This window comes from Cetorhinus maximus, chromosome 14 (genome assembly GCF_964194155.1).
Source record: "Cetorhinus maximus chromosome 14, sCetMax3.hap1.1, whole genome shotgun sequence".
Lineage (NCBI taxonomy): Eukaryota > Metazoa > Chordata > Chondrichthyes > Lamniformes > Cetorhinidae > Cetorhinus > Cetorhinus maximus.
In genome coordinates this window covers 42,697,149-42,713,026 of record NC_135892.1, presented here as the reverse complement: position 1 = coordinate 42,713,026, position 15,878 = coordinate 42,697,149, and the positions used below count along the sequence as shown (strand labels likewise).

Here is a 15,878-nt window from a genome sequence, read left to right as displayed (position 1 = left end):
TTTGTAGTTCAGATGAATTATCTGAAGGCTGGGAGCTGACCTGTGCCCAAAACATGGAAATTCCCACAATCCCTGTTTTCCAAAATAATGTGGAAGCTTGACATATGGCCTTCAGTAAATAAAAATGAGAATTGTGACTTGAGTTGTATTTGTTCTGCAAATGTGGCCTTTTGCAACTCCTGTGAACAGTTGAGTTTTTCCTTTGTACTAATATGTAATAATTGCATTTCAGTACAGATTAGAATGTTTTTCACATTTCATTGGGTACAAACTTTAATATCCTTCACAGGTCAAACCTTGGATTTATGAATTTAAATGGTGATGTTCTTTATGAATAATTTCATCAAGTTTGAGAATTAGATGAATTAAATGATTATGGAATGAAATATGATTCCACAATTGTTTTAATATTTACTTTTCTGAAGAAGGCCCACGTGTGATGTATGGATTATGGTTAGGTCTAAGCCTAAACACAGGTTCAAATCAGTCAAGCAATTAAAAAAAGTTAACAGTGGTGATGGTTTCACTCTGCCTTGACCTTACTATCATTCTGTTTGAGCTGCAAAGTCATGGGTATAATAACCAGCAGCAAACTATTTTAATCATTGTTTTCATTGAGAAGCAGCAAATACACATCTCAGTAATTTATTGGAAATAAGCTCAAAAGATCCAATTTTTATAAAAGACCGAGCACTTCACTGTGGTCATGTAAAAGGTCACAAGTGTAGTAAATCTTCACTGAACATGTAATTTCTCATCTACTTTTGGGTAATTCAAGTTCTTGCATCATATTATGATATAAATAAGCACCTAATTGTGACTTTTATCTTTTGGCTAGGATTTATCTGGATCCATTGATGATTTGCCAACGGGGACAGAAGGCACACTAAGTTCTGGAGTTAGTGCTTCAGGATCCTCAAGTGGCCAAGGAGAACAGAGTAATCCCGCGCAATCTCCCTTCTCCCCTCATGCTTCCCCTCACCTTTCTGGTATCCGGGGTCCATCCCCATCCCCTGTTGGTTCTCCTGTTGGAAGCAACCAGTCCAGGTCTGGACCCCTCTCCCCAGCAGGTGTACCAGGTAATTTTATGTTTTCCTTTTGGGTAAATGTTCTACGATGATAGAATCTTACTGCACAGTAATAGGCCATTTGGCCCATGAAGTTTGTGCATTGTTTTTCTCCACATAATCCATCCACCTAGCCTAATCCCATTCTCCTGCTTGCTTTTGATATTTCTCTTTCTCATGCAGCTACTTAAATTCTTTTTAAAAGAATGTTTGGACTTTATTTCAGCAATAGTTTCTTTCAAAACAAAATTACACAATCTTGCCATATTCTACATAAATATGTATTTTTAAACTTCTTAAATCCTTTTTATGAACATATTAAATTTGTGCCATCTCTTTACTAATTTGCCAACCAAGGCAAATGTTCTATCACTGTTAACTTTACCATAACCCTTTATAATCTTGAGGACATCTATCAGACCACTCATTAACTTTTTCAGCTGTACCAAAAAAAACTTCTCAACTCTCTTCTTGGCTTAAAATGATCCAGGTAACATCCTAGTGAATCCACACTGTACTTTCCTCTTGCTTTTGAATCCTTCCTATGATGGTGTGAGCTTAGGGTTAGTATGAGGTATTGCACTTGGGGAGGGCTAACAAGGCCAGGGATTACACTATGGTAAGACCCTGGAAAGTGAAGATCAGATGGACCTTGGTGTGCATAACCACAGATCCCTGAAGATAGGGCAGGTAGATAAAGTGGTTAAGAAGACATATGGGATACTTTCCTTTATTAGCCGAGGCATAGAATACAAGAGCAGGGAGGTTATGCTGGAACTGTATAAAACGTTGGTTAGGTCACAACTGGAGTACTGCATGCAGTTCGGGTCACCACATTATAGGAAGGATGTGATTGCACTGGAGAGGGTGCAGAGGAGATCCATTTACTAGGATGCTGCCTGGGCTGGGGGGGGGGGGGGGGGGTGGGGTCTGAGCTATGAGGAAATATTGGAAAGGCTGGGGTTGTTTTCCTTGGAGCCGCAAAAGTTGAGAGGGGACCTGATAGAGGTCTATAAGATTATGAGGGGCATAGATAGGGTGGATAGGAAGGCACTTTTTCCATTAGTAGAGGGGTCAATAACCGGGGGGCATAGATTTAAGGTAAGAGGCAGAAGGCTAAGAGGGGAGTTGAGGAGAAATTTTTCACCCAGAGGATGGTAGGAATCTGGAACTCACTGCTTGAAAGGTGGGCTGAGTCAGAAACTCTCGTAACCTTTAAGAAGTATTTAGATATTCACTTGCATTGCCATAGCCTCCAGGTCTATAGGCCAAATGCTGGAAAATGGGATTAGTGTAGTGTAGTCCGGCGCGGACACGATCGGCCGAATGGCCTCCTTCTGTGCTGTAGACATCTATGAGCCTATGGGATGGCCAAAATGACGCGCAATACTCCTAACTGCAACACGTCTGATGTCTTATGTAAGTTCAACATTACCTCCTTCCTTTTGTATTCTATCCTCTAAAGGATTGTTTGTTTTCCTGTTCCCGTATCTGCTTATAATACTACCTTTAATGATCTACACATCAAGATCCCTTTGCTCCTCCACTCTTGTGTTTCCTTCCCTTAGCCTTACTTCCAAGATGTATTCATTCAGTCTTTAATGCCTGTTTTTATAGTTATCAGTTTTCCTGCCATGTGCTTTTACAGTGGGCTTGAGGCCCTTACAGAAATGTCAGTGATCTAATTAATGCCAACTAAAGCAGCATACAGCTGCTTTAAAGGTAGAAATCTTGTACTGGAGCCTTGAGAAAATTTATTACAAAATCATAAAAATGCTTACCATACTTATATTCAAAAAATCATATATTTCTAAAATGGTAACTTTCTTACACCATAAAAATTCAACGCGGAATCTATTTGATATTTATTGTAGTATTTTTAACTAAACAGATTAGTTTGGAAACACTGAGGACCTTAAAGTGTATATATCTTTTATATGATATTTGATCCAAATCCTGAGACCAAAAACAATATCTATTTGTCATAAGCCACCGTTTTTTGTTTTGTTTTAACTTTGATTTCCTTTGTCATCCTTTGTCTACCTTTTCCTTTCAAAGGAATATGTCTAATTTGGACCTGAACTATCTGTACTCTGAATGCCTTCCATTGACCTGTTACTGCTTGTCCTACAATTGCCTCTTCCTGCCTACCTATGTTGGTTCCTTCTTAAATCACTGTAATTAGCTATTCCTTACTTAAGCGTTTTACCTTTGATATTTTCAGGTCTCTTTTCATAATTACTCTAAACTAAATTACATTATGGCTACTGTTAATTAGATGAACTCCTACTTTAACACATTCCATTGACCCTACTTCATTTCCGAGGACCAAATTCAACACTATCTCCAACTTAACTGGATGCAAATATATTAATCGAGAAAGTTCTCTTGTATTCATATCAGAGATTCCTCTCCTTCCCTACCCTTAGAGTATGATTTGTTTCCCCAGCCTATATTATGGTAATTAAAGCCTCCTAACACTATCACTCTTTTTCTGTTACACACCTTTGCCAACAAATCTGGTCAACTATCTCCTTTGTAATCAGCTTGTAGACAGAGAGTTCCAGGTCATTATCACGCGCTGCATAAAAAGTTATTTTCTCACATTCTCTCTGCATCTCTTGCCCAAAACCTTAAATCTATGTCCCCCTAGTCCTTATAAATCAACTAATGGGAACCGCTCTTCTTTGTCTACTTTATCTAAACTTATAATCTTGTACATCCAAATCTCTCCTCAACGTCCTTTAGTCCAAGGAGGCCAACCCCAGCTCCTCCAGCCTAACCTTGTGGCTAAAATCTCTCATCCCTGGAATCATTCTATTAAATCTCTTCTGCACCCTCTCAAGGACCTTCACAGTGCAGTTACCGGAACTGGACCCACTACTATAGTTGTGGCCTACCCAAAGCTTTATAAAGATTCAGTATAACTCGCTTGCTTTTGTACTAAATGCCTCTATTTATGAAGCCTATGATCCCATCATCATCTTCCTCCTCCTCCTTCATTAACAGTCCCTCGGGATCGAGGATGACTTGCTTCCACTTTGGTTTAGTGGGCTCTGAGAAGGCTGATAAATCCAATATGATCTGTAGACGCTACCACATGCGGGGCAGATGGTGCTTGATGGGTTGGGTAAATGGGTTGTCTGGAGGTTTGCACACTCTCAGTGATGCCTCAACTTCACATCTGCACATTCCTGAAGAAGTCTCTTGATGTTTGGTGTCTTCCTGAATGAGCCTTCTCCATTTTTGTTGGTCACAAGCCAGGGTCTCCCATGAGTCAATGGGTATGTTTGACCTCTTCTGGGATGCTTTGAGGACATCCCTAAAGCATTTCTGCTCTCCTCCAGGGATTCAGCTGCCACAGCCGAATTCCAAGTAGAGCAGTTGCTTCAGGAGTTTGGTGTCAAGATTACATATGCTTTGCTAACTACTCTCTCAATATGTTCTACCAACTTCAAAGATCTATGCGCATGAACCCCAGGTCCCTTGTCCATCATACTCTTTAGAGCAGTGCCATTAAGTCTATATTGCATCTCCTTATCCCTCTGTCAAAATGCATCACTTCACACCTCTCTATTAAATTTCAGCTGCCACTTGCCTTCTCATTCTGTTAACCTGTCTATATCCTGTTGCAATCAATTTATATCAACCTCACTGTTTGCCACACCTCCAAGTTTGATATCATTGGCAAACTTTGAAATTGTACTCTGTATTCCAATATCCAAGCCATTTATAAATATATCAAAAAGCATTGATTCAAGCACTGATTCTAAGGGAACATCACTCTACCATCATCCAGTCTGAAAAATAACCATTTATCACGATTTGCCATTTTCTGTCCTTAAGACACTGACCTCTGGAAAAAAAAATCTAAGATACTCGGAAACTGACTTCTAAGCTTTAAGAGACTAATCTCTTAAAAACTGACCTCCAAAAGACTGAGATACTAAAATAGTAAAAGACAAGTCAACTAAAAACACTGGAATAGACGCAATGGAAATGACCATCAAGTGAATTATCAACAACAGTGAAAAGTGCCACATCTCATTTTGTTTAATCAATGTCAAGTTTGTATCTTTAAGGGGAGGAAGTCCTCATTAAAGTATCATTTGACATTTATTGGTTTGAGAGTCTGTGATTTTGTTTATTCATTCATGGGGTGTGTGCATGTGGCTGGCAGGGGCAACTGTTGTTGCCCATCCCTAATTGCTCTTGAGGAGGTGGTGATGAGATGCTTTCTTGAACTGCCGCAGTCCATCTGGTGTAGGTACAGCCAGAAGGGATATGCAAAGGGAGTTCCAGGATTTTGATCACTTGACAGTGAAGAAATGGCAATATAGTTCCAAGTCAGGATGGTGTATGGCTTGGAGGGGAGATTGTGGGTGATCCCATTTGTCTGCTGCCCTTGTCTTTCCAGGTGGTGGAGGTTGCAGGTGCTGTTGAAGGAGGCTCTTTGAGTTGCTATAGTGCATCTTGTAGATGGCATACACTGCTGCCACTCTGCGCCACGGGCGGAGGGAGTGAACAATTAAAATAATGGATGGGGTGCAAATCCTGGATAACATCCAGCTTCTTGTGTTTTGTTGGAGCTGCACTCATCCAAACAAGTAGGGAATATTCCGTCACACTCCTGACTTGTGCCTTGTAGATGGTGGACAGACTTTGCAGAGGCAGGAGGTGAGTTACTCATCACAGAATTCTCAGCCTCTGACCACCCTTATTGCCACAGTATTTATATGGCTGGTACAGTTAAATTTCTGATCCCCAGGATGTTCATGGTAGGGAACTCAGTGCTGGTAATGCTGTTGAATGTCAAGGAGAGATGGTTAGATTCTCTATTATTAGAGATAGCCATTGCTTGGCACTTGTGTGGCACAGATTTATACAATACTATCCATCAATTTGCAAACTGTATAAGTTTTCGTTCCAGTCAGCTGGCAGATTGAACTCATTACAAATGCAATCCAGACAAAATTAAATTTCTGTATCTAAGTTCACACACTGTCTTAAATTTCTAACATGCATAATCCACTTTATATGCTTCTCTTAATTTGGACATAATTTTGAAATTTAAACCCAATATTTCTAACTAAAGCACACCTTTGTTCATCTGCAATATAAGATATGCCAGGAGAAAGTAATGAAAACATTGGTGGCTTATTGTTTAAAGGAAGGCGTTCTTTCTTTCTATTAAAATCATTCATTAAAAAAATACCACTCATACATGAAATTTATTAATTTTTTCTTCCAATTCTTTAAAATGTAAATAAAACTGCTAAGTAGCCCTAAACCTCTGTGCATTTGATCAGAAATATTCAGGTAACCAGCAATTCCGTTACATTTATGTTTTGGAATTAATCTTTCCACCTAGCAGAAATTCAAGATGCTATTTCAGAGCGAAAAGCCTAATAACTTTGGATTTATTTAACATGGAATTATTGACTAGCGCACTCTGTGATGCATTGTGGACAGAATTTTCTGGCATTGTATTTATTCTACAGCCAATGCACACCATTAACAATGTGAGACCGCTCCATCTAGACTGGCTTGTCATTGATGCCAAATTCACAAATCTATCAAATCTACATGCTGACACTAAGATAAAAGCAAAAAACTGCGGATGCTGGAAATCCAAAACAAAAACAAAAATACCTGGAAAAACTCAGTAGGTCTGGCAGCATCTGTGGAGAGGAGCACAGTTAACTTTTCGAGTCCGCATGACTCTTCAACAGAACTAAGTAAAAATAGAAAAGGGGTGAAATGTAAGCTGGTTTAAGGGGGGGTGGGACAAGTAGAGCTGGATAGAGGGCCAGTGATAGGTGGAGATAACCAAAAGATGTCACAGACAAAAGGACAAAGAGGTGTTGAAGGTGGTGATATTATCCAAAGGAATGTGCTAATTAAGGGTAGAAAGCAGGACGAGCAAGGTACAGATAGCCCTAGTGGGGGTGGGGTGGGGTGAAGGAATCAAAAAAGTCTAAAAGGTAGAGATAAAACAATGGATGGAAATACATTTAAAAATAATGGAAATAGGTAGGGGAAGAAAATCTATATAAATTATTGGAAAAAACAAAAAGGAGGGGTAAAATCGGAAAGGGGGTGGGGATGAAGGAGAGAGTTCATGATCTAAGATTGTTGAACTCAATACTCAGTCCGGAAGGCTGTAAAAGTGCCTCGTCGGAAGATGAGGTGCTGTTCCTCCAGCTTGCGTTGAGCTTCACTGGAACAATGCAGCAAGCCAAGGACAGACATGTGGGCATGAGAGCAGGGTGGAGTGTTGAAAAAGCAAGCGACAGGGAGGTCTGGGTAATGCTTGCGGACAGACCGAAGGTGTTCTGCAAAGCGGTCACCCAGTCTGCGTTTGGTCTCTCCGATGTAGAGGAAACCGCATTGGGAGCAACAAATGCAGTAGACTAAGTTGAGGGAAGTGCAAGTGAAATGCTGCTTCACTTGAAATGAGTGTTTGGGCCCTTGGATGGTGAGGAGAGGGGAAGTGAAGGGGCAGGTGTTGCATCTTCTGCGGTTGCATGGGAAGGTGCCGTGGGAGGGGGTTAAGGTGTAGGGGGTGATGGAGGAGTGGACCAGGGTGTCACGGAGGGAACGATCCCTACGGAATGCCGCCAGGGGGGTGAAGGGAAGATGTGTTTGGTGGTGGCATCATGCTGGAGTTGGTGGAAATGGCGGAGGATGATCCTTTGAATGCGGAGGCTGGTGGGGTGATAAGTGAGGACAAGGGGGACCCTATCATGTTTCTGGGAGGGAAAAGAAGGTGTGAGGGCGTTGACAGGGCCCTCAATCGTGTCCGGCCCATCTCCCGTGCATCCGCCCTCACACCTTCTTCTTAATTAGCACATTCCTTTAGATAATATCACCACCTTCAACACCTCTTTGTTATTTTGTCTGTGACATCTTTTGGTTATCTCCACCAACACTGACCCTCTATCCAGCTCTTGTTGTCCCACCCCCCTCCCCTTAAACCAGCTTATATTTCATCCCTTTTCTATTTTTACTTAGTTCTGTTGAAGAGTCATGCGGACTCGAAACGTTAACTGTGCTCCTCTCCACAGATGCTGCCAGACCTGCTGAGTTTTTCCAGGTATTTTTGTTTTTGTTCCACATGCTGACACTACGCATTTGCATATGTTGTGAAAATCAAAATATGCTAAGCCCAAATAACTAGGGTTAATGTTAGCTGTTTGATCCATCTAACATAACACACTGCCTTTGGTATGTTCAGTTATTTAAAAAAATCTAATTACCATTACTGTACAAAGAAAAATATTGGATAATCTAAATGTCTGAAAAAGAAATTAAATGCTGGAAGTAAAATAAAACATTTGGCTGTCCTTTCCCTTTACAAATGCTGATGGACATGTGTATTTCTACCGTTTTCTGTTTTTATTTTAGGTAGCATTACAGTGAAATTCCAGTCATTTTATTTGGGAGGTAGTTGATTTTTAACATGTTCAGTCTTTAAACATCTTAACTTGGATGCATGTTATTTGGCACTAGTAAAGTTATAGGAATTCGCCATGGTTGGGAACACAATGCACTTAAATACCCTTAAACCAATAGAATAGAAGGAGTGAATTCTTTAGATATCGATCTAATCATTGCAGTTCTGCAATATTTGACTTATCCCCTGACATTTTTTTGTTACAGAGACTGCATTTGGGTCCTTTGCATGCAGACCAACTCTCATTTCATTAATCTGTTGCTGAAATCAAAATCTCATCTCAGACCAGTGTCTAACTACTATGGTGCCTTGTTGCCATGCCACTGGGCATTTAAATAATATAAAATGCCTTAAGGTGCAAAATTGAGATTCATAGTACCTGTTTTTTAGGTGTTAAGAGTGCCCTTAGGGTTCCAAAAAGACATCCGCAGTGCACATATGCACACACTTCTGGCTCAAGTTGCACCGGACAGCACAAGTGCAGAAGAGCATCCACTTGAAGTATCCAGAATAGGCAGATCATAAAGTCAATTAGCGTGCAAAGCAGGTTTGACGCCAACGCTGCTAATCTGGAGCTCAGTGTTTCACTTAATGCCCTGTCTTAATCCCACATGACTGAACACATATTCAGCAGCAGGAAGGACTGCCCTTCTCTGCCTCCTGCCCTTCTCCCCCCCACCACCCAACCCCACAACCCCCCTCCCCCCACTACTATCACCAGTGCCATTTAAAGGGATCAACTACTTATAGTTCAGCTGCTGATCATTTCCTACTGGCTGCTGTTTCAATTGTACAAGTGTTCGGTCCTTTCTAGAGTTCTTTAAAGTTGCTAAAGTCTACAGGAAGTGGTGTGGCAGTTCTGATGGAGTTGTCCTGACTTCAAGGCTTCTGCACAAACCAGTTGCTCTCAGACTAACGTGCAGTAGTAGACATTGCCCTTAGAATGCAACATAGCTTGGGGAATGAGTGGAGGCCACATGGGGAAGAATGGGAAAAGGACTCTAAGCAGATGGTCATATCTGCCCTGGATGTTCAGAAAGCTATTCTACCTAACCACCAGCGAGGAGCAGTGTTTGAGCTGTCAGCACTTCAGCAAGGACATCCGAACTGAAATTGCCACCTGCTACAGCCACAATTGCAACCTCAGAGCAGGCTGAGGACTGCATTTCCAGTGGTTATGAGGTGACCATGCTCATCAGTTTTTACTTACAGGGCTCCTTCTAGGCTGAGGTTGGAGATATTAGCAACATATTGCAGTCTTGTTGTTCACTGTTGGGTGAGGGAGATCAATAAGGCTCTATATTCAAAGAAAGCTGACCACATTTCATCCTACCTTGCTGGATAGCAACAGACGGAGCTAGTATGTGGTTTTGCTTGGATTGCAGGCTTCCCCACAATGCAGAGTGCCATTGACTGCATACATGACACTTTGCAGGTGCCACCTGTCACTCTGAGATATACTGCAAACTGAAAGGGACTTCACTGTTTCAAATTCAGCTAGTGTGTGACCATACATAGCAAATCATAGAGGTCAGTGCAGGGCACCCCGGCAATAGTCATGATGCCTTCATTCTGCGGCAGTCCACTGTGTCATCTGCATTTGACCCACAAAAGCAGGCCAAAGTGTGCTGCTTAGGCGACAAGGGCTACCACTGACCACATGGCTGATGATTTTGGTGCACAACATACACACACGTGGGCTGTATGCATACAGTGAAAGGCACACAAAATTTGATAGAGCAGCCTGTTGGCAGGCTGAAACAATATTTCCACTGCCTCTACTCTAAAGAAGCCCTGCACCTTAAGGCATTTTATATTATTTAAATGCCCAGTGGCATGGCAACAAGGCGCCATAGTAGTTAGACATTGGTTAGACACTTGGCAGATTCATGCTGGTCTTCATGCTGCATAACCTCAACACTATGAGGGTATAGCCATTGCCATCAGCTATACAGCGAGCTGCTAATAATCTGTTGGAGGCCAGATTGCTGGTCTGCGTTTACACCCTGCAAACCCAATTAGACACTGTTACCTGCAGCTATCAGGCAGCATGCTGACCTTACATGACAGAAGTCTGAGTTTCCACTGCAGCATCTAGCCATTAAGGTGGCTTCTATTTGTGCTGCAATAGGAACTGAGCCTTCGGATGCTGCATCATGGTTGGGTCCACAAGGAGTGGATTGTTGGTTAGGGGGATAAAAAACAGTCACTTTCTTCTTTTGAAAAAAAGAGAAGCTTCTATGCAGTGATCTCCGCATCCCCTTCCCGCTCCAAAAACACAGGGTTAGATTATTTTATTTTATTTTTGTCATGTGTGCTACACTTATGTGAGGTCATTGAACTTTTTGTGGCACTGTATCCACAGGGCTTTACTCCTGGCATTGACCGTCACAGCTATCTGGTCCCACTACCTTCTCAGCGTTTCCTAAGTCCTTTCTGGCTCCCTGGGACACGGCATTTCTCTCCTCCTTTGCACCCCCTCCACCAAGGCCTCCTGTGCACATCCAAGAACCTTGGAACACACTCTTTCCCATATTGTCTTATTGTTCAGTCTTTTTCCACATAAGAGTGATTTGTATTACAACAATGAGAATAACAACTTGTACTTATATAGTGCTCTTAATGTAATAAAACGTTCCAAGGCACTCCAGGGGGCATTAAAAAATAAAATATGTCACTGTGTCATATAAGCAAACATTAAGGCAGATGACCAAAAGCTTGATCAAAGTGGTAAATTTGAAGAAATGTCTTAAAGGAGGAAAGAGAGCCAGAGAGATTTAGGAAAGAGATGTCAGAACTTACGGTTTTGGCTGCGGAAGACACAGCCACTAATGGTGGGCCACTACTTGAATTCTGAATTCCCTATTTGATTTCTTGGTGACTATCTTTTATTGATGGTCTCTAGTTTTGTTCTTCCCCACAAGTGGAAATATTCTCTGTCAAAACCTTTCATAATTTTAAAGACCTCTTTTAAGTCACCCTTCAACCTTCTCCTTTCAAATTAAGGGAGACCCAGATAGGTACACTCCTGCATTTCTGAGTTCATCCTTATATCCTCAATATGGTAACCATAATTGTTCACAGTACTCGGATGTGGTCTAACTGAGGCTCGATACAAGATTAGCATAACTTCTTTATTTTTCAATTCTATCCCTCTTGAAATAAACCTGAGTGCTTTGTTTGCTTTTTTATGGTCTTGTTAACTGTGTCACTACGTTTAGTAATTTGTGTATTTTGTACTCCCAGTTCCCTTTTCTTCTCTACCCCATTTAGACTCTTTTATTTTCTAAGCAATATGCAACCTCATTTTTCTTGCCGAAATGTAATACCTCACATTTACCTATGTTGAAATCTGTTTGCCAATTATATATGTCCATTCTACAAGTTTGTTACTATCTTCTTGTTATGTGTTATATTCCCCTCAGCATTGACTGCCCCCTCCTAAATTTGGTGTCACCTGAAAATTTACAAGTTGTGCTTTTGCTTCCAAAGTCACACTCTCCCCTGCCGTCCATGTATTTAGTGTATGCCTCTTTCTCAATTTTTTCTTGAAGCCTTCATAGTATATTAATATATCTTTGACCTGTGATTCTGCTATAAAAGGAGATGTGGATCATTTTTAGCAACACAAAGTTGCAAATAAATGGTGATTTCCAAGAAAAGTTCAAATCTTAATCTGTGTGACTTCAGGGAAGGAGTTTTCCACCATAGAAAACCAAAGTGAAAGACTGCAGTTTACTTACTTTATAATGAAATGGATGTTTTTTGTTCCTAGAAAATTCTAATCAGTAAATTTTGGGTTTATTTTCTTCTATTCTGCAGCTAATAAACTAAAATATTGTCGCATTTATCTGTACCTTCTTCACAATGCAGGCACTCAGATACCAGCTCAACCTCCCAATAGCCAATCAGATGCCAGCTCTCATCCCGTCATGAGTCAGTCACCTATGTCACAGGATCGAGGTTGGTTGCATTAATGTGATTTCCATTTTAAAATGGCAAAAACTCCTTTTGAATCAAGTTGAATGAATTAAGGCAGCATTAATTTAAGAAACCTAACTGATAACCAGTCAGGCAATGCATGTAATAAACAGTATACATTTTTTTTTTAATTAAAGAAAAATATATTAATTATCATCTTGGACAAAGCTTAACAGAAAGTTAGCAACTTTTGTGGAGCATGCACATTTTACAAATTAGCACTTTGGCAACTGCCATTTAATTTTTTCAGTGTGACAACAGATGTTAACGAGTTTTAAAATAAATTAACCATAGTGGTCTGCAGCTTGGTGGACTACAAGTATCAGATAATGAGAATTGATCATTAAGGAGGTTACAGTTGGGTACATAAAGAAACAAGGTAATCGGGAAAAGCCAGCATGGTTTTGTGAAAGGGAAATCATGTTTAACCAATTTATGGGAGTTCTTTGAAGGAGTAACGTGCGCTGTGGATAAAAGGGAGCCTGTAGACGTATTGTACTTGGATTTCCAGAAGGCATTTGATAAGCTGCCACACAGGTTATTGTGGAAAATAAAAGCTCATGGTGTAGGGAGTAACATATTAGCATGGCTAGAATATTGACTGGCTGGCAGGAAACAGAGAGTATGCAGAAATGGGTCTTTTTCTGATTGGCAGCATATGATGAGTGGAGTCACACAAGGGTCTATGCTGGGGCCTCAACATTTTACAATTTGTATCAATGGCTTAGATGAGGGGAGTGAAGACATGGTAGCTAAATTTGTAGGTGACACAAGATAGATAGGAAAGTATGTTGTGAAGAGGACATAAGAAGGTTGCAGACAGATATGGATAAGCTGAGTGAGTGGGCAAAAAGTCTAGCGTATAATGAGAGTATAATGTAGGAAATGTGATGATTTTCACTTTGGCAGTAAGAATAAAAAAAGCAGACTATTACTTAAACAGCATGGCTACAGAATTCCGAGGTGCAGAGGGATCTAAGTGTTCTAGGGCATCAGTCACAAAAAGTTAGCATGCAGGTACAGCAAATAATTAAGAAGGCTAATGGAATGCTATCCTTTATTACCAGAGGAATTGAACTTAAAAATAAGAACCTTGTGCTTCAATTATACAGGACATTGGTAAGACCACATCTCGAATATTGTGTGCAGTTTTGGTCTCCTTATTTAAGAAAGGATGTAAGTACGTTGGAGGTGGTTCAGAGGAGGTTTACTAGATTGATTCCTGGAAATAGCGGATTGTCTTATGAGGAAAGGTTAGACAGACTGGGCTTGTTTCCACTGGAGTTTAGAAAAGTGAGATGTGACTTGATTGAAGCTTATAAGATCGTGAACAGTATTGACAAGTTGGACGTAGAAAGGATGTTTCCTCTTGTGAGCGAGTCCAGAACTGGGGGCACTGTTTTAAAATTAGGGGTTGCCCTTTTCTCTGAGGGTTACGCGACTTTGAAACTCTTTGCCTCTGAAGGCAGTGGAGGTGGAGTCATTGAATATTTTTAAGGCAGAAGTAGATAGATTCTTGTTAGGCAAGGGAATCAAAGGTTATCTGGGGTAGATGGGAATGTGTAATTCGAAACACAAACAGATCAGCCATGATCTTATTGAATGACAGAGCAGTCGAGGGGCCAGATGGCCTACTTCTGCTCCTATTTCGTATGTTCGTAAGTCCTTAATCCTAAATGGCACGATTTTCCAATAAAACCAACTTTTTCTGAATATAGCATGTTAGAATGAGAAAATTTCTAAGACATCTCTCCAGTATTCTGTTATAATCTAAAAGGTTTGCATGTTTGATACTATTTATTTTTCAAATTCTGGAAGTGTCTGCATAATTAGTCATTCCATATTTTAAAAACTGACAATTTGATCACCTTTTCATGTTTTGATATCATTGTAGGCCACAGAAATATAAGTCTTACCAACTTTATCAAAATCAATGTATTTATAGAACCTTAAAGTACAGAAGGAGGACATTGGGTCCATTGTGCCCATGCACACTCTTTGGAAAAGCAGTTTAATTAGTCCCATGCTCCCACAGCCCTGGAATTTTCTCCCCTTCCAAGTATTTATTCAATTCCTTTCTGAAAGTTACTCTTGAATCTACTTCCACCACTGTTTTATAAGCTGTAATTTTAGTTTCCCTCTTCGGTTCTGGTTTCTGTTTCGTAAACTGTACTCACATTTGGAAGGTGTTGGGAAGTTTAAGATCCAAACTGTTCATCAGAAATGACCTGGCCTTGAATTTGTTTAAACATATTCTCTTCTACCATTCACCCACACCACTGTAGGTGGATTGACTTATTCTATTTAATGTTAATATCCTGTACATTTAGTTTAAAATATAAATTATTTTACCACTCTAGGGATGCAACAAATGCTCGTGTCACTTACACACACTTGTAAAGTAGGCAGAGTCACTTTGGAAAACTTTTGAAATAAGAGTCAAAGATACACAAGATCAGCATGGTGATTGGCCAAAATTTGACTTCTAATTAGATACTTAGAAAGCCTTGAACAAAATATGCAGGACCTGTGTTATGCAGGAACTTATTGACTGGTTTTTGAGGTCTTTGGGGGATGAGTAAGAACTGTTTACTTCACGAATGTTCTGAAGTTCTTTACCACCCTGCTCTAAAGATGCTGCAATCTCTTGAGAACTGAAAGTTCTTTCAAAGCAGGTACAAGAATATTGTAAATCCACACCTCAACAGACTCAGGACTAATGTCCTTGTGAGGCAGTTTGCTAGTGTTGTTGGAGCAGATTTAAACTAATTTGACAGGGCAGTGGGCTGCAGTATTAAAAAGGAGAACAAGGTGCACAAAGGATTGGGAGAGACAGCACTAGGACAAGAAAGGTATTAGATGGAGTTAAACTAAGAGAGAATATAAGAAGGTCTTAATTAGGTTTATAGTGCATATGTGTAAATGCACAAAGCATGGCAAATAAGGTTTGTGAGTTGCTGGCACACTAGCCACAGGGGGATATGATGTACTGGTGATAATGGAGTCCTGGCTCAAACAAGGGCAGGACTGGGTATTCAGTATTCCTGGATACAATATTCCTAGGCACAAGGTATTCAGGAAAGATGGAGAAGGAAAGAAAGGAGAAGGTATGGCAGTATTGATTGAGGAGAATAATATAGTGCTGAAGACAGAGGATGTCCTGGAGGGGTCAAGGGCAGAATTTATTTGGTTAGAATTATGCAACAATAGGGGTGTCATTAAAGTACTTGGTGTATTTTATAGGCTACCAACCAGTGGGAAAGTTATAGAGGAACAAATTTGCAGAGAAATCACAGAGAGGTTCATGAACTACAAAGTAATGATAATGGGGAACTTCAATTATCCTAACATAGACTGGAATAGTAAAAGCGTAA

At 40.4% G+C, this 15,878-nt stretch overlaps 1 protein-coding gene across 1 annotated transcript in view; it reads left to right on the top strand.

The window, feature by feature from the left end:
• The first annotated feature begins 326 nt into the window (after positions 1-326).
• LOC144689614 (AT-rich interactive domain-containing protein 1B-like) overlaps positions 327-15,878 on the top strand; it is a 198,522-nt gene continuing 182,970 nt past the window's right edge. Inside the window, exons 1-2 of the mRNA XM_078556841.1 lie at positions 327-1,079; positions 12,397-12,486. Of these exons, the coding sequence (XP_078412967.1) occupies positions 12,456-12,486 (31 nt within the window). The 5' untranslated portion in view covers positions 327-1,079; positions 12,397-12,455. The remainder of the gene's footprint in view (positions 1,080-12,396; positions 12,487-15,878) is intronic.